We start from the raw sequence: 21915 nt of genomic DNA, 5'->3' as shown, positions 1-21915 counted from the left end.
CTCCGAAACAGGCTCCAGGCTCTGAGCTGTCAGCACAGAGCCCGACGCGGGGCTCGAACCCACAAACTGTGAGATCATGACCTGAGCCGAAGTTGGACGCTCAACCGACTGAGCCACCCAGGCGCCCCTACGATAGCCCATTTAGACAATGTAGCTGTGTGTCAGAGAGGTTCGGTGACCCGCCCAAGGTCACACAGCCAGTAAGGGGCTCACTATATTGGGTTTCCACTGGTTTTTTGAATCCCAAGTGCTGGGAACTTTCCAACAAACACAGCAGCCTTTCCAGCATGGGGCTCTGGCCGAGAATGTGCTTCCTGGGGTGCTGGGATGTGGGACTCTGGCCTGTCAGGGAGAGTTATGGTCTAAGGGGGGGTGCTCCTGGCAGAGCCTGGTCTTTGATGGGGGAACCCAGCTTTGATCTCCTTTTGAAGTCCTGGCCTCTGGAGCCGGCAGCTTTAGTGGGGTGAGCTCCAGGAAGGGGGAGATGAAAGGGCAGGAGAAGCTGGGGTGGGAGAGAGAAGGGAAGGTTGGGGGAGGGGGCAGTGAGGAACAGATGTGTGAATGAGAGCCGGGAAGAGAGGAGCTGGTGGACGGGACAGTGAAAGGCTGGTGGGGAAGAGACACTGGGGGAGAGCCCAAACCAGAGACGCTGGGGGCAGACAGAGACTGGCCAGGCCCGGGGCCGGAGAAAGGGCAAAAAGGCTGAGTTTGCCTGAGGACCGGGGAGGGAGGCCTGGGAAGGGGGTGCGGGCCGTGGGGCCCCAGGTTTTGGCCTCTTCTGCCCACTGCTCCTCACCCGCCGTGCCCCCTTCTCCCAGGGGAGGCACCTCTCTCTGGGTACTTCTGTCACTGGCTGATTGTTGGTTTAATGATCCAGAGGTTCTAACACGTTTCTGGCCTCGTGGAGGGCATCAAATGGTCCAAGGGGATGGGGTGAGGGGGAGGTGAGGTGCTCACCCCTGGGCTTCTGGGGTTCATGGCCCAGGCCCGCTGTGAGGGGGAGGGTCTGCCCGCGTGGCTGTGCACCTGTTCCTGTCTGACATCCCAGTTCCTCCTTCGGGGCTGCTCAAGCTGGCAAGTGAGAACACGTGGTGGGAAGGGGCCAGGCGCCGGGGGCTGGGGGTTGGGAGCCGGCTAATTCCCCAGCTGAACAGCCTCCTTCTCCCCCCAGACCCGCAGCTTAGAGCCTGGCCCTGCCCTGTGCCTTCTGTTTCCCAGAACCTGGCCCGGCACCTTTCAGACCCAAACAGGGTCCCCTCCCACGGGGGGATCCAGGCAACACCCCTTAGCTCTGCTGGCAGTGGGAATGTTGGCGGGGGGGGGGGGTGGAGGGGGGGCAAGTGAGAGCTGATGAGGGAGGTGGCACAACCTCTCCCTGTCCTGGGTTTCTGCCAGGAGCACCCAGGATTATAACCGCCCCAATTCCCTGTGCTTCAGAGGGGCTGGGACGGCTTCCAAATTAGGATTTATGGGATTAATGCCTTTTTTTTTTTTCCTGCCCCCTCCCACCCAAGCCAGTCTCTCTCTCTCACTACACCCTCCTCCCTGTGGGCCTCCCAGGGCCCAGACCTCACAGGAAGGCTCTGAAGTAGCCCTCTCATTATGCCCGCAGCACCCCTTCCTCGGTGGGGTGGACAAGTCAGAGGAGGGAGATGACCGATTACAATGCCAGGATCTCCAAGGACGGCTGTGCGGGGGCCTTTGGGAAGACTCTGCGTCCCTTTGGGTCCTCGTCCTTCCCACACTAACGCGGGGTTTGGGGCTAGGCGAAATTCTGTCTGTAGAGGTGGCTGGGGATGGCTGATGTCTTGCAGGAGTGCACGGGGGTGTTGAGAGGCAGGGGGGTGGAGGACAACGGGGTTGGCTAGGGAGCAGAGTCCTGGCCCTTCTGGGTCCCGAGACGCGGTGGAGTAAATGTGCCGCGGGGGCCACCAGTGAGTCCCTCCTGGGTCCTACCCCCTCCAGTGTCAGCCCTCAGCGGCCTCGTGGGACTTTTCTCACACTCAGCACTGCCATCTCTCTCCCGGCTAATCCTGACCTTCTCCATCATGTCTCTTTCTCTGTCCTCCCCGACCCTGTGCATCCCCACACCAGCCCGTAGCGCGGGGCCTCGAGCTCAGGTTTCCTCACCTGCTGCTGGAGCGGTGAACCCTTGGACCTGAGTCTCCAGCCCTGGGATTCTAGCTTCTTAGTTTGAGGGGTCCTGAGCTTCCTTTAACCTCTCAGGGAGGCTCACGTGTTTGGTGACTTTCCTTATTGTCTCTCTGATTCTCTGCTCTGTGACCTCCATGTAACTCCAGGATCCAGGCTGCAGAGAGAGCCCTGCTCACCACCCCCTGCAGAGCCCAGCAGTTCCTCTTTCAGTCCAGGAGCTCAGGACCCTCCCCTCTGCCGGGAGCCCCCTGGCAGGACCTTGCTTCGGGCGGGAATCTCTGAACCCTGAGCCCTTAGCACAGTGCCTGGCACAGAGCAGATGTTCAGTAAAGGTTGGTTGAATCCAGCTGCTCAACCGAGCCAAGAGAGGTCAAGAGGAGATGTGAGCATGCAGCCTTGACCTTGGGGGCCCCGTGATTAGAAAATAAAGTGGAGCACCCAGGTGCCCGGTGAGGGCTAAGAGGTCACCCGTGATGTCGGCAGTGAGGCAGCCGCTGGGAGAAGTGTATCCCTATTGGAGCCACAGAAGGATAATTGGGGACCGTTGGGGCAGGAAGGAGCCCTAACGATTCTTGGTTCCAACCTCCTTGTTTCACAGATGGGGGAAACTGAGTCTCCAAGGGGGGAAATTATATGCACGAGGTAACACAGTAAACTCACGGCAGAAATGAGACTACGTTGCAGACCTCCCAGCCCCTGGTGCAGGTGCCTTCTGCACCTGTCTGGCCCACCTCCCCTACCCTTTTTGTCACAGTTTCTCTCCAGCCCTCCGTGCGTTTGTCTCACTGGGAAGAGTGAGGAGGGCCGAATGTACCTGTTGTCCAGAGGCAGGGCTGGGTGGCTAGGGGTCATGTGCTAGGGTGGGGTCAGCTGGATGGTGGCATATTCCACAACCTCTCCAGGCCCTGGCACGGTCGTCCATGACCCTGGCACCAGTTCCAGGGCTGAGGCGTCCAGTTCTGCATAGCGGACATCACGGTCCTTTAGGCCAGAGCCCTAGAGATGAGGCAGAGGTGCAGGAGGGGGCGAGGTGGGTAAGGACAGGGACAGAGTGCCTCAGGGCCAGGCATCGGGATGAGATGGGGAGGTGTGGGGGTGAGGTGGGTGCATGGGGGAGAAGGGGGGGCCGTGGAAAATTGTGAGGTATGGAGGGAGAGAGAGAACCAGAAAAGCAATCTATCAGTGGCAAGAGAGAAAATGGGTCGGCAAAAGCGTTTACAAAATTGGTCACAAAGCATTTATGTGCTGCTCTGCGAAGCTGTCTCTACCACCTGTAGATCACTGGAGGGCTCTGGGGTGAGTGGAGGCAGAGTGGGTCCTGCCCCCAGCCCCCCTGTGCTTGGCTCCGGGAGATTAGTTTGGCCAACCCTCTCATTTTGCGGAGGGCGGAGACCGAGGCCCACCGAGGGGAAGCGATGTGCCTGAGGTTACAGGGAGGATGCTGGCAGAGCTGTGGGGGCATCAAATGAAACCTGAAGTCAGAAGACCTGGCTTTGAACTTCAGCTGGGCTTCTTGCCGCGGCCGGTCAAGCAGGCGAGCCAACTGAGCCTAGTTTTTCATTTGTAAAACGGGGGACGAAAATTTTACGTGAACTAGCACTATCATGGAAACCTGGGGCTCCAGCTCGTACCTGAGCTCTGCAAGGGGCCACTGCATTACTTCTGACTCTTACTTGGATTGGGGGGTTATTAGAACAAGAGTCACCTGAGGGCAGGGGCTCCTGCTCTACTGTCTACTCCCGCTGTGGCTGGGCCGAGCCCCTCCCTCTCTCTCTCACCTGGCCTTGGTTTCCCCTTCAGCAAGATCAAAGGGTCTCTCAGTGACTTCTGAGGCCCTGCCAGCTCTTAGCCCTGGAGCTTGCCTCACCAGCGCCTCCTCCTAAGCTCAGTGCCAGTGTTCAAGCAGACAGACAGATGGTCCCGTCAGCGGAAGAGGGGTGGAGGAAGAGGTGAATTTCCCAGGGCCTGCAGGGCAGGAGCCTGGGGGCAAGGTGGAGGGCTCCGCGCCATGGGAGGCCAACCCCCTGTGACCTAGGCTGGTGCCCGTTTTCTTTTCCTTGGCTGGGCTGCTTGCATGGCAGGAAGGCTGAGTGTCCTGATTTCATCTGCCTTTCAGCAACGCCCATCCCGTGCCCATCAGTGACCATCGTCAGGGACACATGGCAGGGCTAAGATTAGAGCAATTAGCTCCTGATTTCCCAGAAGTGAAACTGACACCCTAGCGCCTTTCCTTCTGCAGCCCCCAGTGTTTCCAGAGCCTGCCTGGAGGTGAGGGAGGAGGTTGAGGGCACAGGAGGCGAGAGGCAGAAGGAAGGGGGGGCGAGGCTGAAGAGACAGGAGGTCTGGCTCCCAAGCCCTGAGCTGGAGGGCCGGGAAGGTGGGCTCGAGGCAAGCAGGGCAGTGTGTGAGCAGCAGGTGCTGAGAGGAAGGGGTCTCCTGGAGGCAGCGCAGACTCGCCTCATCCCCGAGAGCCCCTGAGGCCAGAGGAGCTGGGACTCCACAAGAGGGGACTCCCCCAGGTGGGAGGGGTGGCCGCCTCCCCGGATGGTGTGAACACCATCCTGCGGAGGCAGGCGATGGACACATCGATGGTTGTCCTCATTCCACACGCCAGCGGTGCCACGGGATGAATGGACCCTGCCTCCTGTCCTTCCCGTCATCATGAAGATGCCTAGGGATGGGTGCTTCAGGTGGGTGGGAGCCCGGGCGCATTCCCACCGAGGCTGTCTGCTCAGAGACCAGTATGTCCACAAAACTTCTCTGTGTGGACCCTTCCCGACCGAGTGCCGTCCGTTTGGGGGCAGCCTTGGCTCTGATCCCCACCGAGGCCTGGGAGATTGGGGGTGATGGCGAGAGGTGGTTCCGGGCTGTCTCACTCAGGGGGGTGGAGGGGAGCTCTCCAGTTCATTCTCTGGGTTCCGGGGGGCGGGGAGAGGTCCCCCAGAAACCCTGGATGCTTCACCTTCTGCCTTGATAGAACTTTCTCAAAGATGCAAAGAGCAGTGACCTGAGCCCTGCTTGGCACGAGCACCTTGTAGGCCTGGCCCTGGCCACCAGCCCGTCCCGGAAGGCACACGCCTCCCGGGATGAGTTCGGAGAACTGGTAGCTGTCACACCCTGAGGTGGCCCCTGGGAAACCCGACCACCGGCTCCATCCCGAGGTCACCCCAAGGTCATCCATGCCCGGGACGTCCCATACTCCGTTTTGTCTGAAACTGTAACAGCCCTGGAAATACACTACTCGGGTCCGCCGTGCGGAACACTGCTGGGTGACAGCTCTCACCTGCCGGATCCACCGTGGCATTTGTGGTGAGCGCGCTTCCCCTGCTGTTCCCGTCCCTGAGCAGCAGGGCCAGGTGCTGGCGTAGGCCGTTCTGGCAGGACTTCTCCGACTCCGGCTGGAGGGTTCCCCACGGGCCCAGCGGCAGCTTTCACAGAGCTGTGCCGCAGCCTGAGATTTGTCCCACGTGCTCCGCCCTTCTTCCCCACTCCTTCCTCAGGGCCGGACCTGTGTTGAGGCCAGACCTGCCTCCTGTCCCCTCTGCTTTGGCCTCCACAGGCCTTCCCTCCCAGGGAAGCTCCCGTCCATCGCATCTTGTCATCTCTTCCAGGAGGCCTCGAACTAGCACCGGTGACACCGGGAACGGTCCGAGAAGGATAGGTGGCAACAGGTAACCTGGGCATTTGGGCCTGGAAGCAAGGAGGACCTGGGAGAAGCGCCCTGGCGGAGGGGATGCTCTGTCAGGCTCGGTGATTCAGCCGCTGGAGACGTGCAGGAAGCAGTGTCAGGGAAGTGACGGACTTGGCTGGTTATTTGGTGATGCTGGCACTTAGGGATAATGAGAAGCTGGGAGTCACCGACAGCGAGGGGCTCGATGTGAGAGCCGGAGGCCCTTGTAGGGGGTGACAGAGAGGCCCCACCTCCACCTGCAGCCGACCCAGCAGTGGGGCAGATCCAGGATTTGAGAATAAGCATCACAGAGCTCCAGAGATGCTTGGCCAAGCCAGGTGTGTTGTGCTAGGGCTCCGGCTGGGAAAATCTGGAACTCGGGAACTGAGGTGACAGTAAATGGATGTGTCCCCTCAGAGCACGCAGGTGGCCCACCCATCCCCGGCAAGAGTGAGCACCATTCCAGGCCGGAAGACGCTGCGGGGGTCTTCCCCCTGCAAGGCAACAGGTGCCTCCCTCGGGAGCTGCCCCACTTCTGTTCTGGGCTGCCAGGCTGATAACTGAAGATAAAGTCTGGAGTGACCCAGCTGGGGACAGCTGGCCTGATGAAAGAGGAGAGATGCCACCCAGGGAGAATGCGGTGGTAGGAATTGACTGGCATGTCCCGGCAAAAACCAGGCTAGCGCTACTGGGTTGGAGTTGGAAGGTTCTGGATCAAAGGGGCCAGAACCAAGGCTGGATGGGCAAGAATGCTTTTACTTGGGGGTGTCTTCACGGGACATGGGATTCAACACCCTGGCAAGGACCTCAGAGAACAGGGCAAATTCATTGCTAGGCGGCATGGTATTTGACGTGCTCATACCGCATTGGACCCTTGGTCTGTGGGACAAGAGCCAGGTGGAAACCTCTGGAAATGCCCCCACCAGCCAAGAGGGCAAGTCAAAAGTGATGTCATTGCTGAGGTCGGGGAGAGACTAATGCTGTCATTACAGCCCAGAAGGATACAGGGGTGGTCTCTGTCTTAGTTCCGTTTAACCCATAGTCTCTGCCCTGCAGAAACTGGATGGAGCCCAGAGGAGGATTGTTGGCTACCAGAGGCTTAATTGAATGGCAGCCCCATTTGTAGCTGCTGGACCATCCAAATGCCAGCAGAAGTACTAGCTCGGTGGCAATACTTTGAAAGCCTCCATAGGGTGCTGTGTCCCCAGCAGGGAAATACATGGGTCCGAAGACCCAAGGGAAAACAGGGGTGGCCCCACTGACCATCATTCCCAGTGGCCCAGCGGGGGAAGCTGTGTTTCCCAGCCTCACAACCGTGGGCCCTGGAGGGCAGAGGGCCCCACTGCACACTGAGCTCAGGCTACTACCGGGGCACTTGCCTGCTGGTGTTCAGGCACCCTTCTTGGTGGAGCCCTTCTTGGTGGAGCTAATTGGCTCTGATCGGCAGGAGGAGGCGGGGCTGCTGTCACACAGGGAGGGATATGTGCAGGGCACAGGTGACTACTGGGGCTTCTACTTTAATGGTGAATGGGCACATGCAACGGCCCCGGCTGAGCAGGGTGTGCTGGTCAAGGGCTCAGACCCCTCAGGAATGAAGATTTGGGTCGTGGCACTGGGAAAGCCACCGAGACCTGCTGAGGCGGTAGCTGAGGGAGAGGAATCTAGAAGGGGGGTGGAAAGGACAGATGCGTACCAGCTGTGACCCTGAGATCTTCTGGAGCGACAGGGGTCACGTCCCTCAGGAAGAGGGGCCCGCATGGCACGGAGCAGACCTCCGTGGTGCCAGGGTGGACCATGGCGGCCGTGGACATGCGCCACTCAGGGCTGCTGTGGGCAGTGTGGCTGACGCAGCCGGAGCTGGATCCCTCGCCGTGTCTGTGCTGAGGTCACAGCCCTCCGGCTGCTCCCACCAAGGACTGAGCATGGCGGGGATCCCGTGCGGGACCGTTCCTGCGGGGGCAGGACTTTGCTAGCAGTGAATGAGTGACTGTGGCTCCAGGACCCTGCGGCCTGCCCCAAACTTTTGTAGAACGTGAGGCAACCCGAGACTCTTCCCACCCAACCCTCCTTCCTTCCCCACCCCCTTCCCAGGTGTCAGGCCTGAAGCAGGGGCTGACAACTCTCCCTGACTGCTCCCTCCTTGGTCCCTCGCAGCTGCCCTCACCCCCCCCCCCCAACTGCATCTAATCCCATCTGGGTGGCTCCTTCTTGAGAGACACAGTAGTTTCAGAACTCTGTCCCTCCAAAGGTCGTGGTGTCCAGTCTTCTGCTCCGAGCCTGGGCTTTGTCTCTCCTTCGAGACAAGGCAATGTCTCCTCCTGTTGGTCTCCTAGAGTTCATGGCTCCGCTCTGGAGCCTCTGGGAGTCCTTCCTGAGTTCTAGCCTCCGGAGCCACCAAGCACGGGCACTGGGCCGCCCAGGCTCTAGTTGCTGGGCCCCTGGACCCCCTGCAGCCCTCTCACTCTCCTCCCCAGCCCTGCTTCTGCGAACAGTGCATGCTCTCTGCCTGGCTCCCTCTCACCACTTGTTGGGAAGGAGAATTGATGACGACATCAATAATGTGACTTGTATACAAGTTGCACTGCTAACAGACCAGAGCGCCGGGGATAAATCCTCTCCCGGCCCAGTAATTGCTCTGTGAGCCAAAAGGAATTACACTTCTTTTGGCGACAACACCACTGCCTCCCCAGGACACCAGAGTTGACCTCCCTACGCCACCCTACAGGCCATTCTCATGCGCACGCATCCGCCCCAGTGCCCTAGTCTTGTGGCCTCTGGGTTCGGGACCGTAGATGTCCCCATCATCTGGCCCCGTCTGCGCCGTGGCTGATGGGTAGAGGTTGGCTGGCTCTGTTCTGTGTCCCAAGTGGTCTTGTTGTGTTTCTTGAATGCACAAGCTCAGTCGGGGTTTCCTTCAATCCGATATGAGCAGAGGCCGGGGAGGGAGGGCTAGGAGGGAGGGGACAGGGTCGGAGCCACGTGCCGAGGTCTGGGGCTTATAGGAGAGAGGTTGCAGGGGGAGTGTGATTGGGGGTGCGGGGCCGAGGCGGGCTGTCCTGGGGTGAGGGGCTTGTACGAGAGAGGGCGTGTGTGTGTGTTAAGTGTGAACATGTGCTTTGTGGGGGGCTGAGGTGGTGGGGCTGTCCTTGAGCTGTCCGGCCCCTCCTGTGCCCCCAGGGAGGGCTCTGCGTGCCAGGCTGAGGGGGCAGCAGTCAGAGCGCAGGACTGGGAAGTCGTTAGTGGGGACTGGGGCCAGCCAGCTGCAGCTGTCCCGTTACATCACAGCGATTTTTATGCCGAGCCTGGGCCCCTCTTCAGGGGATCCCGTTGGAGGCTTCCGTGACTTTCTAAATCACCAGCCTCTCCCCCCTGTGCCTCAGCCCTCCCCCCGCCCCCATTTCTGCTTCTTTCCCTCCCTCCCCCCTTCTCTGTCCACCCAGGGCTCTGACAAGTTTACGGATTCTTGGCTAGGGCCTGAGCTGAGGAGCGAGGCTGATTTGGAGAATCCTAAACAGGGCATGGCTTTCTCCTTTCTGGAAATATCAGGGTCCCTGCACTCCCTCCTACCTTAACCATGCTCAGGCCTGGGAAGAATGTCCTTTCTCACCGTCCGGAGGAAGGGGTGGGTGAGCTGAATCTCTGTGTTTGTGTGGCCCAAAGTGACACCCAGCAATGAACTCAGAACGCCAGACCCGAGCTCTCAGGGGCTGGCTTGTGTGCTCTCTGGGTCCCTGGAGCTGAGGGACAGCCAGGCAGTGGAGCTGGGCATTCTGTTTCAGACAGGATGCCTGGGGCTGAAGGACGCTGTGCATCAGCTGGTTCCCACCCGGAGGCTCTGCAAGTCTCGAGGCTCCTGTTTTTAGGTGAACTCCCCACCGGTCTGCTCATCCTAGTGGCTGCTGCGTGGTTAGGGCCTGGACTTGGGAGCCAGGGGACCAGGGGTTTGAATAACGCTTTTCCCAGTGCTCTCTGGGTGATGTTGGACAAACCTCGCAACTCCACTGAGCCTCAGTTTCCTCCTCTAGAAAATGGGGGCGATAACAGGACTTAACAACGTAGGTTGTTGTGAGGGTTGAACAGAACAGTGTTTGGAACCTCCCCACATAGCAACTGCTCACGCCGCCATTATGATCCCTTCTGTTGGAACTGACAGGACCACGCAGTGCAGCCTGGGACGCAGGGTTGGGCGTGCACCCTCACTTGGGAAGGGGCTGTCTAGCTGCTGTCTAAGGAGCAGACTTTGTGTCCCCAGCGTGTCCTAGCTCGCTTCCAAATCTCTAGGCTGGTTGAGGAACAATAAATGGCTGGGGGTCTCCTTACCCCCTGCATAGAATCAGAGGGTAGGGGCTAGGTTGGTCCTCTGGGCTTGGCATCCTGGGAACGCTACCCCCACCAGGGGCTGGATTTGGCATCTCAAGATGGGCTCACTTTGGCTCTCCCAGCAGAGAGGGAGGATGGCTGTGCCCTGAAGACAAAGGCCTGGTTCTCTCACCAGTGCCAGGAGAGAATGTGTTATCTTTGGGCCCAGGTGGTCTGGCCTGGGTCTCTGGGCTGGTGCCGTCTAGGTGCCGCCCCAGCCCCCATGTCTGCTGAAAGGCAGAAGCTGTGGGCAGAGATGGCAGCCATTCGAGTGGACGCTGGCCCTCTGAGCGGCTGGGAGTGGGGCCAGGAGGAGGGGCCGCTGCTGGCTTTTGGGTGGTTGTTGGCAGGACTGAGGACTGGGGTGCAGGACGCAGAGATGGAGGGCGGGGCTTGGGGGAGAGAGAGTTGGGCTTCAGGCTGGGGTTCCACCCCACTGGAAGCCCCACTCTCCTGCCCTGGTCTGTCAGCATCCGAGACCCCGCTTTGCCCAGGGAACCCGCTGCCACCATGAAGGGCCACCCCTCCCCTCCCTAGTGGGCTGACCTGTGCCCTCCCTGCCCCATCTCCTGGGCTTCCTCTGCCCTCTTTCCCTCTAGGCAGCTGGGCTCGTGGACAGGCTGAATGGAGCTGGGTTTGGGGAACCCTCCCGGAGGTTCGGTGGTCCTTACCGAGGGGCAGTAGGAGGGGGAGGTTCCCAGGTCATAGTAGGGGGTCTGCAGGACCAGCTGTTGCATTTCTTTTTCTTCTGGCTGCACCTGCTGCTTCCGTGGCTCCAGGTGGAGAATCTGGAAGAGAAGGAGGCCAGCGGCTGGCTACCCGGCCTATTCCCTGCACCCTGCTCCCTGCAGCCGTCTTGGACCCCCCCCAGTCTGGTTCCCATGCATCCCCATCCTGGCACTCACCACGCTCGTGGCTGTCTGGGAGGCACAAGTGATCAGCACAGGGTCAGGCATCTGCTGGGTACTTGATTTTTTTTTTTTTTAATGAATGAATGCACCGAGCAGTGGAGGAAGAGCTTCCCCTGTGGGCCCTGGGCAGGGAGGGAGGATCCTAGTTTGTCATTTCTGTAGGGGGAGGGGAAAGCCTGGGCCATGGCCTCTCACCCAGGCCTGGCCTTTTGGGAACTGGCCAGGGCTAGCATCGTGCTGGGGACTGGTTAGAGGCCCATGCATGTGGGAGGGCTCTGCCTTCAGGTGGCCATCTCCCAGTTTTCCTCCCCAGCCCCCCATTCCAGGGCCTCAGGCCCACCTGGATGTCCTCAGGTGCAAGGTGGCTCTGCCTGTGGTGGGGAGGCTCCAGCTTCTGGGAGGAGGGCATTGAAGTCCTGGGGGAACAGAATAAGTCTCACATGGGGGTTCTGTTCCAGGCAGGCCATCTGACAGTCCTGGTCCCTGACGGCCCCCCAGTGCTCTGCTCCCAGGCAGCTTCCCAGATGGTCTGAGCTTGGGGTGTGGTTACTCAGCATAGCTGGGTAGAGGCTGAGAGTGCCCCTCCTATCTCTCTGGGCATCTCTGCTCCCAGCCCAGCCTGTCCCTCCCTCCAGCCCGGGTATGGGAACCGTGTGAGACTCCGGTGTCTTGGCCTGGAGGACAGTGGGAAATCCCGAGGATGCATTCGGGCTACGACCAGGGTGACGGGAGCAAGACCTCAAGTGCAAAGCTTATGGGGGCCCCAGAAGTCTCGGTCCTCACGATAAAGAATAGTTGAATACAATATATTTGAATACAATATATTTAAAACTAAATAAAATATATTTAAAACTAAAATTAATGCAAAAAAGTCCAAGATGAACAAAGTATCAGCATTTTAAAATAAGGTAGGAGAAGGGCGCCTGGGTGGTTTAGCTGGTTAAGTGTCTGCTTTCGGCTCAGGTCACCATCTCATGGTTGGTGAGTTCAAGCCCCACCTTGGACTCTGTGCTGTCAGCACAGAACCTGCTTTGGATCCTCTGTCCCCCACTTCTCGCTGCCCTTCCCCCGCTCACGTGCGTGCACGCTCTCTCTCTCAAAAATAAAAATACTTAAAAAAAAATAACATAAAAGTTTAAAAAGTAGGATTAGTATTACTGATTTTTCCTTTCACCTCATGCTCCAAAATAGCTTGCATGATACTATTTCTGATCCTGTCTTGACTTAACATGTTGACATTCCGTTCATCATGGACTTTTGCCTTCACCCTTTGTCAGCGGCTGGGGTAAACGTGTGTAGAGCATTTAACCTGTGTGCCTCGTTTCCTCATCTGTAAACCGTGGATTATAATCGCACACCTACTTCTCAGAAAGGGCAGCGGCAGCTGAAAGGGGGCGTCTGGGTGGGCCGATGGGTGGGCTTGCCAACACTCACCCGCCACAGTCCGGCTCCATTTGGTTCTTCTGCTGTCGGTGATGCAGTATGAAGATAGCAAGACCCACGCCAAGGATGAGGACAATGGCCACGGTACCCCCTAGAAACCTGGCCACATTTCCAGGGTCTTCCTGGGGGAGGGGCTTTTCTAGAGCCGAGAGAGGAAGGTGGAGAGAGAGAGAGGTTGAGAGAGAGAGAGAGAGAGAAAGAGAGGGAGAGGACTCTCGGAGTCAGAGAGGTGGGCACAAAGCAAGAGAACCAGACCCTGAGGCAATGCCCCAGCCTGGTCCCCCTCCCCCTCCCCTGTCGTGCCCGTCCTCCATCCCGCTCCAGTTCTGGGAGGGGCTGGCCCAGTTAGGGTGGGGTAGACCTCCTACTCTGGCTCCCCAGGGCCCCATAATCTCAGACGCTGATCTGGGGATCTGGGGCATGGAGATGGGGGTGGGGGGTGGGGAGCCAGGGCAGGCAGAGGGGTGCTCAGAGATGGGGGTCCCCACCCCCTAATTCTATCTCTGGCCCTGCAGGGAAGATTCCTGTTGAGGAGTTTAATTTTCTTCCCCTCCCTACCCAATTAAACAAGCAAATGAACTAATTGGTGCTTTGCCCTCCCAGCTCTGGAGAGGGAGGGAGGACCGGAGGGAAGGCAGACACGCTGAGATTGCAGGGGGACCCTGGGTTGGTGGCAAACCAAGTTTGTCCAGCGTGGAAGCTGAAGAACTCAGAGGGCCTCCGTCTAAGCCCCCGGGGCTGTCTGGACATACCTGGCTGTTCTCCCAGGAGCATTAGCCCCACGGTCAGGAGTGGGGCTGGGGTGCAGGAGCTCCTCGCCACCTGCTCTGTGGTGGGTGGGGCAAATCACTCAGTCTCTCTGGGCCTGGGAAAGCAAGGCGTCCTGGGGGGTTTGTGAAGGTTTGTTGACTGATTTCTCAGCCCGAGCCAGAGCCACTGGCTGTCCCTGAGGGCGAAGACGCCACGGGGCTGCTGGAAAGGCGTCTATGGCAGGAAAGTGGGGAGCACACGCTGCTTTCTGGCCCGGCCCTGCTGCCCCAGGTTGGCATGCAAGGCCACGGCCACGCCAGGCTTTCTTTTCCCTCCCTCTGCTGGGCTCCATTTCTCACCTCTGACCCTTACATCATGCAGGGAGGGAGGGACTGGTGGGAAAATCATAAATGCTTCCTCCCCTCTTTCCTCCCCGCACCGTATTACATATAATTAAACACAAGAGCACCTGAATAGGGATGCTAAATTGCAGTTTGCAATAAACATCATGGAGCCAATTTTCCTGAAGCGGGATTGACAAGCACCCGCCTCTCTCTGCTCCATCCCAGTGCCCTGACTGAGGCGGTGCCCGGGGGAGACCTCAGCACCAGCCTGGCTCCCAGCGAATCCGCAGCCCCTCTCTGGCTGGGCTGCTGTCCATCCCCAGCCGGTGGGCTGCGGCCCCATTGGGAGGGCAGTGTCTGTGTGTATCATGGGGACTCAGGAGCCCCAGACACCCTGGACTCTGTGCCAGCACCGTCTCTTCTTGACTGTCACAGCCCCCTGGGTGGGGATAACTGCCATCGGTTAAACAAACCTGCCCCCTTTTCTCCAAACCGTAGCATCTTACCACCCCACCCTCCTTCCTGGCCTTTCTTCCTTATCCTCAAACCTTCCTGCTTCCTCCCCTGCCGTCTTCCAACTCTGCTTCTCCTTTGGTTTTGCAGGCACTTCTTTGCTCCTCTGCTGCGTTCCAGGCACTGTTCTGGTGCCGGGCAACAGAAGGGCACAGGCCCTGCCTCTGAACGCCGCTGGGTCCCATTCATCTTCCTTCTGCCTCGTGGACAGTTCGCAAGTACGGCTGCGCCTCCCTGGCTCCGGTGCCTCCACGCCGGTCCACACCGCCAGCATCCGGACCTAGCCTCCCTGCTCCCAGTCTTGTCCCCTCTGAGCCCTTCTCCACCCTGAGCCTGAGTGACCTTTCTAAAATCAAAACTGATCAGGCTACATCCCTGCTTAAAACTTTCCAAGAGGCCCTCGTGGCCCCAGCAAAGTGTCTGAGCTTCAAGGCTTTGACCTGGACCCTGCTCATTCTGGAGGAGGTGACTCAGTGCTTCCCATGGCTCGGCTTGTGCAGCCCACCCAGGCTACTTGCAGTTTCCAGTGGCGGTGGTGAGGCGGGGGGGTGGCGGGGGGCGCGTCCCCTGCTCCCTCCCTCCACCAGGCTCTTTCTCTCATGCACCCTCCTCGCCAGGCCAACCAGTCCTCTGGGGGAACCCTCCCTTCTCCTTGGCTGGAATGGGTGTCTTCCTTTTCTGATATGACCGTGAATGCGTGTCTGGTTAGTCTCTGTCCCCCTAGTCCTCTGCACAGCACCTAGTATGTGGGAAGTTCTCCGGAAGGGTTGACGAATCAGTCAATGCTCGCTTGAACAAAGGCAGCTGGCGGTTCCTGAGCCCGCCTGTCCCTTGGAATCTCCGCTCCCACCAGGGGGTACAGAGTCTTCAGCCCCTCTGCACTGGACCTGGGAATTCTGTTTCTGGGGGCACAACCCAAACCTATTTCCCCGTTTCCTCTCCGCACAGCGGAGGTAGGCTGGCGCTTCAAAGGACTGGGTGGGCAGAGCAGTGGGGGAAATGAACAAAGAGGCATTAGCACAGGTACCGGGTCTGGCTCACACAGTTCAGGTTTCTCTCCTCCCACAGCCAGCTCACCATGGGGCTTGGGGGCAACCCCATGGGGGAATCCGGGCAGGAGGGAGAGACAGTTTCACATCGGCCCTGCCTCGGCTCCCTGCTTCTAGGTGACCTCCCCCTGGAACTCTGGAGCCACTTCAGCAGAAGAGGGAGGCAGCTGTCCTTCTAAGGGGCCTTCTGTCGTGCTTACAGTACACACAATAACATGGTAAGTGAGATTGTGAATGCGCCAGTGTGGGCATCGGGGAGAGGATCATAATGGGTGGGATGCTGTGGGCAAGGCCTCAAAGGTGCCAGGACCAGAGTGGATAACTCTGGTTTTGTTCCCTCCCAGCTGCCCTCTCTGCATGTCCCACCCTCACAAAATAGGAGTGCAAGATCCCAAGAGCCCCTGGGCCCTGCCTGATCCCCCTGGAGGGTGCCCCCCTGGTGGAAGAAATAATAGCAGAGGAAGAATGAGAAATGGAGACTAAGGAAAGACAAGGAGAAGAGATTGGCCTGAAGTCTGGGCCAGGCACCTGGGCTGATGTGGGGTTGGTTTGATCCTCACATCAAGCCTGTAAAATTAGATAAATGTTACTCTCAAGGAGGAAAACAAGACTCAGAGAGGTTAAGTAATTTGCTCAAGGTCACCCAGCCAGTCAGTGGCAGGGTGGGCACCGGAACCTGCATCTGTCTGACATTCTCTGATGAGGCTGCGGGTTTTCTTAGTAATCCTGGTCCCTCGTATGGCAAGAAGCAGTTCCCCCATCCCCCTTGACAGACACATCCCTACCGACCCCCTCGCCTTGGGTTGCTTTGTGTCTGAGCCTCCCCTTGACAGCTGTGAGGTGGGGGCCCAGCGCTGGCCCCAGCTGGAGCCCTGGCACTGAGCCCTCAGACATTCTCTGGTTACACCGGGACGAATCCGCTCCCCCAGCCCCAGCTCCACAGGCTTGAGGGCAGGGCTGGTCACCTACAGGCAGCTGGGCCTGGCTGGGGCTGGAGTGCAGGGCCTGGGAGAGGGGGGATCAGTGTGCGAGGGAGGAGGATCCGGAGAGCATCTCCTGGGAGGCAGGCTGGGTGCTGGGCAGAGGCTGGTTGTGTTGGCCTTATCCTACTGAGAAAGCTCACAGAGGTCAATTTGGTTGTCCAGAGTCCCACAGCCAGGAACGCCACAGCTAGAATCGGACAAGGTCGACTTCTGAAATCCCTCTTTCTCCTTTTGTCCGCAGGGGCTGGTGTCTCTGTGACCCAGGAGCCCCTCCCCAGGCAGCGCCTGCCCTCGCCCCGGCTCAGGCCCCAAGGACCACCTGCCTCTGGCCTGTATCTAGGGCCACACCAGTGACATCTCCAAGCCTCGGTGTTCTCACCTGTCACATGGTGACGTCACACCTGGCTTTCCTGCCCTCTGACTGAGCAAGTGAAATCCCCAGGTAGGACATAAACACAGACCTAGGTTCCAGTCTGGGGGGCTGCAGGCCAGGGACGGTCAGGGGCTTCTTGGCTCTTCTTCAAACCAGATCTGCCCTCCGCCCTGAGGCCCCAGGGTGGGGAGTGTGAGGAGCTCGGATCCCACCCAATGTTCAATAATCCCAGCCTGCTTCTCCCCACCGCGCTGACTCTCAGCCAGATCTCCGCGGTCCTGAACACCCGCCCTAGGTCAGTGACTTCACAGCGTGCTCGCTTGCTCCGCCCCCTGCCCCTCCTTCAGTTCGATAAACTTGTCCCGAACACCTTCTACGGTGCCAAGCGCTGTGACAGGTGCTGGGGGGCTTGCCCCTGGCTCGGTGGGGCGGGGGGGGGGGGGAGTCAGAAATGTACACAAATAAGCACCGTCTTTTGTGATTCCTCAAAACAAGTCTGTTCAAGGCCCAGGACAGGTGTAGAGAAGATTAGCTCCGGGAGTTCATGGCTTCACACAGGAGGGGCCTTTTGAGCAGGGTTTTGAAAGCGTACGAGGAGTTTACCAGGAGAAAAGGAGACGGGCATTGAAGGCAGCGCGAGGAGCGGTGCAGGGACACGTGTGTGAAACGTGGGCTGTATGAGGGAAATTCCAAGGACTGGATCTGCTGGGAAATGGGATGCGAGGGGAGACGGGCAGGACAGGAATCTGGGGCAGGGGAGGAGGCAGACCCCACTCAGAGGTTTAGATTTTACCCGGAAGTAATGTAGCACCTTCTCTCCTGCTCCCCCTGCCTGGGGACAGAAACACTGCCTTCTCAGGAGCTGGACTGACCAGGGCTCCCTTGTGGTTGCCTCTTAATGAGCCCCTCGGGGCAGCACCCGGCCGTTCTGCTCACAGAGCTGTCCTGGGGGCGGGGGCCACCCTCAGCATCCTGTGATGCAGGCACAACAGGTGTTTCTGGGGGACCAGGGGTTTAGAGGAGGCTGGGTGTCTGGATTTGGCCCCAGTGCCCCAAGGTAGGACAGGCCGGTGGAGGAGAGGCTGTTTATACTGCCTAGGGCCTGCCTGGTGGGTCAGAGTCCATCTGGCTATTTCCCCAGCCCAGGTGTGCAGGAGTGGCTCCTTCCTGATGGCCAGAGGCAGGTGGCAAGGGCTTGAGCGAGGGCGCTCTGGACCACTCTCCCCTCTCGGGAAGGTCTGAAGGCCCCCCAGCAGTCTCATGGGTACCCCGCATTTCTAAGTGCCAGACGGAGGCAGGGCTCCCAAGATCCATTTTAACCTTGTTGCCGTACAGAATGTCAACTGTGAGAATACAGGTCCTGATCCACAGGCGATAGGGGGCTTCTGACCGCACAGGCCAGGGCACCACTGAGCCTGGGACAGTGAGGGGCAGGGAGCTTCTGGCACAGCCCTCTGCACTAGGGAACCAGCGCTGGTATCCCTGTAGCCCTGTGGCCTTGGCATCGAGACCAAGCTCCCAGCCTGCCCTCCAGGGCCCCGCATGAACTCCCTGCCGGGCCGCACATCCCTTCCGCACAGCCTGGTTGTGCGTTCCGGCTTGCTCCAGATCTCTGCGTCTCTCTCTCTTTTCAACTCTTCCTTCCCGGGGCTCCTGGGTGGTTGCTGTAGTGCCCCACTTGGAGATTGTGGAAATCTCCTCCCCTTTGCCCGGGAGCAGACGTATCCCTCTCTTCTCCAGTTCGGCCCCTACGGGAGGCACTTTCCTCTGACCCAGGGAGGTGAGGGAACCCACCCAGAGGGCTGGAACTGATGTAGCCAGCCAGTGGTTACCTTGGACTCAGCCAGGCCTCTGCCTTGGCCTTCCCTTGGGCTATAGAGGCAGGAGGCCTGGCCCGTTAGCTTATAGCCTGAGGTGGCCCTGGGCTGGCGCTGGGGTTGAAGCTGGGGGCGTCCCCCTCCTGCCTCTTCCCTGGGGTGGGCTCCGGGTCGCTCCCTCTGCCTTGGACTGCGTTGCACTTCAGCCCTGTATCTGCCCTGGTGTATATCAGGATTAGCGCAAATAGCCTCTTCTCTTCGGCCACAGAATTTGCTAGGTTCTGAACCCAGGTGGCGGTCCCTTTGCGGTCACCTTCTTCAGACCTCCTAGTTGGAGCCTGGAGGCTCCAGGTTGCTGTAGCCCTCCCTCTCGTCTCCCTCGCCCCTGACTTCCGTTCCGCCTGTCTCGAGCAGACGCGGATTATGGAAGGTGCTCGGCACATAGCATGTAATACGTGGTCAGTAGTTTTGTTGTTACTATTCAATAAATGTAAATTGATGGTGATGACGTTGTTGCTGACGGTGATGTTGGTGCTGATAATGACAGTGATGATGTTGGTCCCTGGAAGCTTGGCGTCTTTACCCAAAGCCCATGGGCCCCGTTACCCCCGAGGCCACACTGGGATATCACTTTTATCGTACGCATATGCATTTTTACTTCAATGATCTCATTTGAGCCTCCACCCCTTTGCCTCTGTTGTCAGGTGGGTAAGTGGAGGCTCAGAGAAATTTAGGAAAATGCTCAGGGTCACGCAGCTCACTGGTGATGGATATGGGACAGGAACCCAGGCATCCCCTTCCTCAGGGCAGTGCTCTGACCCGCCCCCTCGAGGACCCTGACTGGGGCCTTTTTCCTGCCCTCTGCTGCCTCCATTTCTAGGTATATCTGCGGAGGAAGACAGGCCAGCTGTCTTGAGTTTGCCGCTTACGTAGCTGTATAATCTTGGGCAATTAGGAAACCTTCTGAGCCTCAGTGTCTTCACCTGTAAAATGGGAATAACAGGGTTGCTGTCAGGTGTAAGTGAGGTAATGGATGTTCAGGCCCTTAGCACGGTGCCTGTGCCTGCTTACTGCTAGGAAGCTTTGTTTCTAGGAGGGCAGGGACATGTCTGCTCCTTGGGCAAATCCCAGGCAGCCGGGGCTCTGACCTCTGCTCTAATCCTGTCTGTTGGCCTCTTAGCCTTGCCCTCAGCTTTCCCTATACTTTGCCAGTCTGACCCACAGACCCCAACTTGCGTAGGGCCGTGCGCGGGCTCTAGGACAAGGGGTCAGGGCCTCCCACTCCGGGTGAGCATGTGCAGTGTGAGAGACTATGGCACTCGGCACACCATGTTCGGCCATCTGGAATGTTCTCCCCCGTGTCACCAGGCCTCCCAGCCCCTCCCAACCGGCTCTTCACACCTTGAGTTGTCATTAGGAGAAAAAAGGATCCCGAAGAGGCTCACTTTCCCAGAAGCTCACCCCCATCACAGGGTTTGTCAGAGCCGCCTCCAAGGTCAGGACCAGCTGGAGAGAGTTACTGAGATTTCACGCACATTCCTAGGGGGAGGAGGACTATCTCTCTGATGGGGATCCTGCCAGGCAGGGACCTGACCCCCATCCCTCTCTGAGGGAGGGGATGAGTGAGGGGTATGCAGCCAGGGGGTAGGGCTGGGGGCACAGGGAAACCATTTATCTGCCTCCACCCCACAGGGCACGGTCGGTCTGCGGTGTAAGTGGTGGTGGGGAGGGCGGGGGTAAGAAACAGTCTGACTGCCCCTCCCCCACTCCAAAATACACACTACCCCAGGTCTCAGAAACAGCCTGTCCTCTGAGCCCCCTGCTGCCCGTTCAAGGGGGCCCATCACTCCCTCCCAGTCTTGGTGGTACCCAAGGAATCCCTCACCCACCCCACGAGGCCCAGGGCTTCCCCCATGTGGATTGAGGATGGCCTGTGAAGGGCTGTACCTCTCACAGACTCTTCTCTTCCTGATGGCTCTCTCAACAGGCCCTGACTCTGGGGTGGGGGTGGGGGTGGGGGGTCCTCGACCCCCTCCCCCCACGCCACATGGCCCTGCCAGCCTGAACTTCTTGCCACGCCAATTACTACCCGTAGGGCCAGGTCATTCTGTCACTTTATTCCACTGGGACAAGCTGAGCATTTTTCAAAAGGAACGTTACTAGGAAAATAAGAACAGGCAGGCAATAGGGGCCCCTGGGTGGCTCAGTCGGTTAGGCGCCTGACTTCTGACGGCGGCTCAGGTCATGATCTCACCCTTCTCGAGAGTTGGAGCCCGCGACGGGCTCTGTGCTGACAACTCAGAGCCTGGAGCCTGCTTCAGATTCTGTCTCCCTCCCTCTCTGCGCCCCTCCCCCGCTTGCACTCTGTCACTCTGTCTCTCTTTCTCAAAAATAAATAAACATTAAAAAAAAAAAGAACAGGCAATATAAGAACACAGGAGTGGCCAAGTTCACCGAGAAGCTATTTCTTCTCCTGATGTAATTTGTCATCCAGCCACAGACTCACTAGGAATCTCCGAAGGTCAAGTGCTGCTGGCAGAAAGCTTGGGCTTCCCTGGAAGGAAGTGAGGTCCCTGTCATTGGAGGTGTTCTAGCAGGGCCCTGATGGCTCCTTGGTGGGAGGTGATTTTGAAAGGTCAGTACATAAGGAGGATTCTTTACATCTACTCTGAACTTCAGGGTTTACGTAGGGCTTTCAGCTGTTTTCTGATGTCTTTGGTATAATCCTAGAAAATAGAATATGGATCACTGTCACTGTTTTACAGGTAAGAAAACTGAGGCATAAGAGAAAAGTGGCTTTTTCAAAGGTGCCTCGAGGTAGTGACCACCCTGGCTGGGATTCACATGGGGAGGCCCCTGGGGTACCCCGAGCTGCTTCAGCTTCGGGCCCCCCCCACTCTTGTTCTGCCCCCATCAAACTGGAGGTAAGGGTGGCCCACATTTGCAAGGTACTTAGGAGGTGGCCAGAGGTGATTCTGGAATTAATGGCCTTCAGCAGGGACAGTGGAGGCATCACTTCCCCCAAAGGGCATATTAGCATGACAGACTGGGGTGGGTGGGGATGGGGGTCTCAAGGCTCCTGGGAGGGGCTAGGAGGGCAGGGGACCAGAAAGGGTAGAACTCCCAAAACAAAGGCAGGAAGCCGAGGGGCAGTCTCCCTGGGGGTGATGAGTGTTGATGGTCTAGCAGTCTGTCCATCCCAGGCAGGGGGCCCTCCATCATCTCAGGACCCCACACCACGGCCTCTCCTTGTAGAAAATCTCCCACATCAAATGTAGAATGAGAGTAACCACGCACCATGTGGCGTTATTGAAACGAGAGGGGATTTAGATATGAAAATGCTCATGCTAAAATGTAATGACCCTTAATGGCTTTTCTCTGGGCCTTGCCAAGGTGGCAGGCGCAGAACCCCTCCACTCAGGAGGGGCTCTGGTTCTTAGAGGGGGTGTGTTGGGGCAGGTTGGCCATGAGCTTCAAAACCCTAGGGGGCGCAGAAGACTCCAGAATTCTGGAGGTCTCAAGACCTGGACACATCTAGGAAGGCGAGGA

The 21915-nt window shown here is 58.6% G+C and overlaps 1 protein-coding gene and 1 long non-coding RNA gene across 6 annotated transcripts in view; one reads left to right on the top strand and one right to left on the bottom strand.

Moving 5' to 3' along the window:
• The window catches only part of LOC109278515 (uncharacterized), a 291024-nt gene that overhangs the window by 211547 nt on the left and 57562 nt on the right, over positions 1-21915 (top strand). For all 3 annotated transcript variants that reach the window (XR_008421279.1, XR_008421280.1, XR_002085704.2), the window contains 3 exons: positions 14235-14362; positions 15311-15411; positions 16418-16618. This is a non-coding gene — a long non-coding RNA (uncharacterized LOC109278515). The remainder of the gene's footprint in view (positions 1-14234; positions 14363-15310; positions 15412-16417; positions 16619-21915) is intronic.
• Positions 1601-21915, bottom strand: part of NECTIN1 (nectin cell adhesion molecule 1) — a 92818-nt gene continuing 72503 nt past the window's right edge. The window contains exons 6-9 of one of the 3 annotated variants that reach the window (XM_019468877.2): positions 12529-12676; positions 11435-11510; positions 10855-10971; positions 1601-3150 (exon numbers count right to left, since the gene is read on the bottom strand). In XM_019468877.2, the coding sequence (XP_019324422.2) occupies positions 3010-3150; positions 10855-10971; positions 11435-11510; positions 12529-12676 (482 nt within the window). In that variant the 3' untranslated portion in view covers positions 1601-3009. Of the gene's footprint in view, positions 3151-10160; positions 10576-10854; positions 10972-11105; positions 11217-11434; positions 11511-12528; positions 12677-21915 lie in introns of those variants that run through there. The other 2 variants (XM_019468874.2, XM_019468878.2) reach the window with 2 other exon arrangements.

This window comes from Panthera pardus, unplaced genomic scaffold, assembly GCF_024362965.1.
Source record: "Panthera pardus isolate Hobbes unplaced genomic scaffold, ASM2436296v1 HiC_scaffold_12, whole genome shotgun sequence".
Lineage (NCBI taxonomy): Eukaryota > Metazoa > Chordata > Mammalia > Carnivora > Felidae > Panthera > Panthera pardus.
The sequence above is the reverse complement of the archived record's forward strand: the minus strand, read 5'-3'. Positions and strand labels throughout refer to the sequence as shown.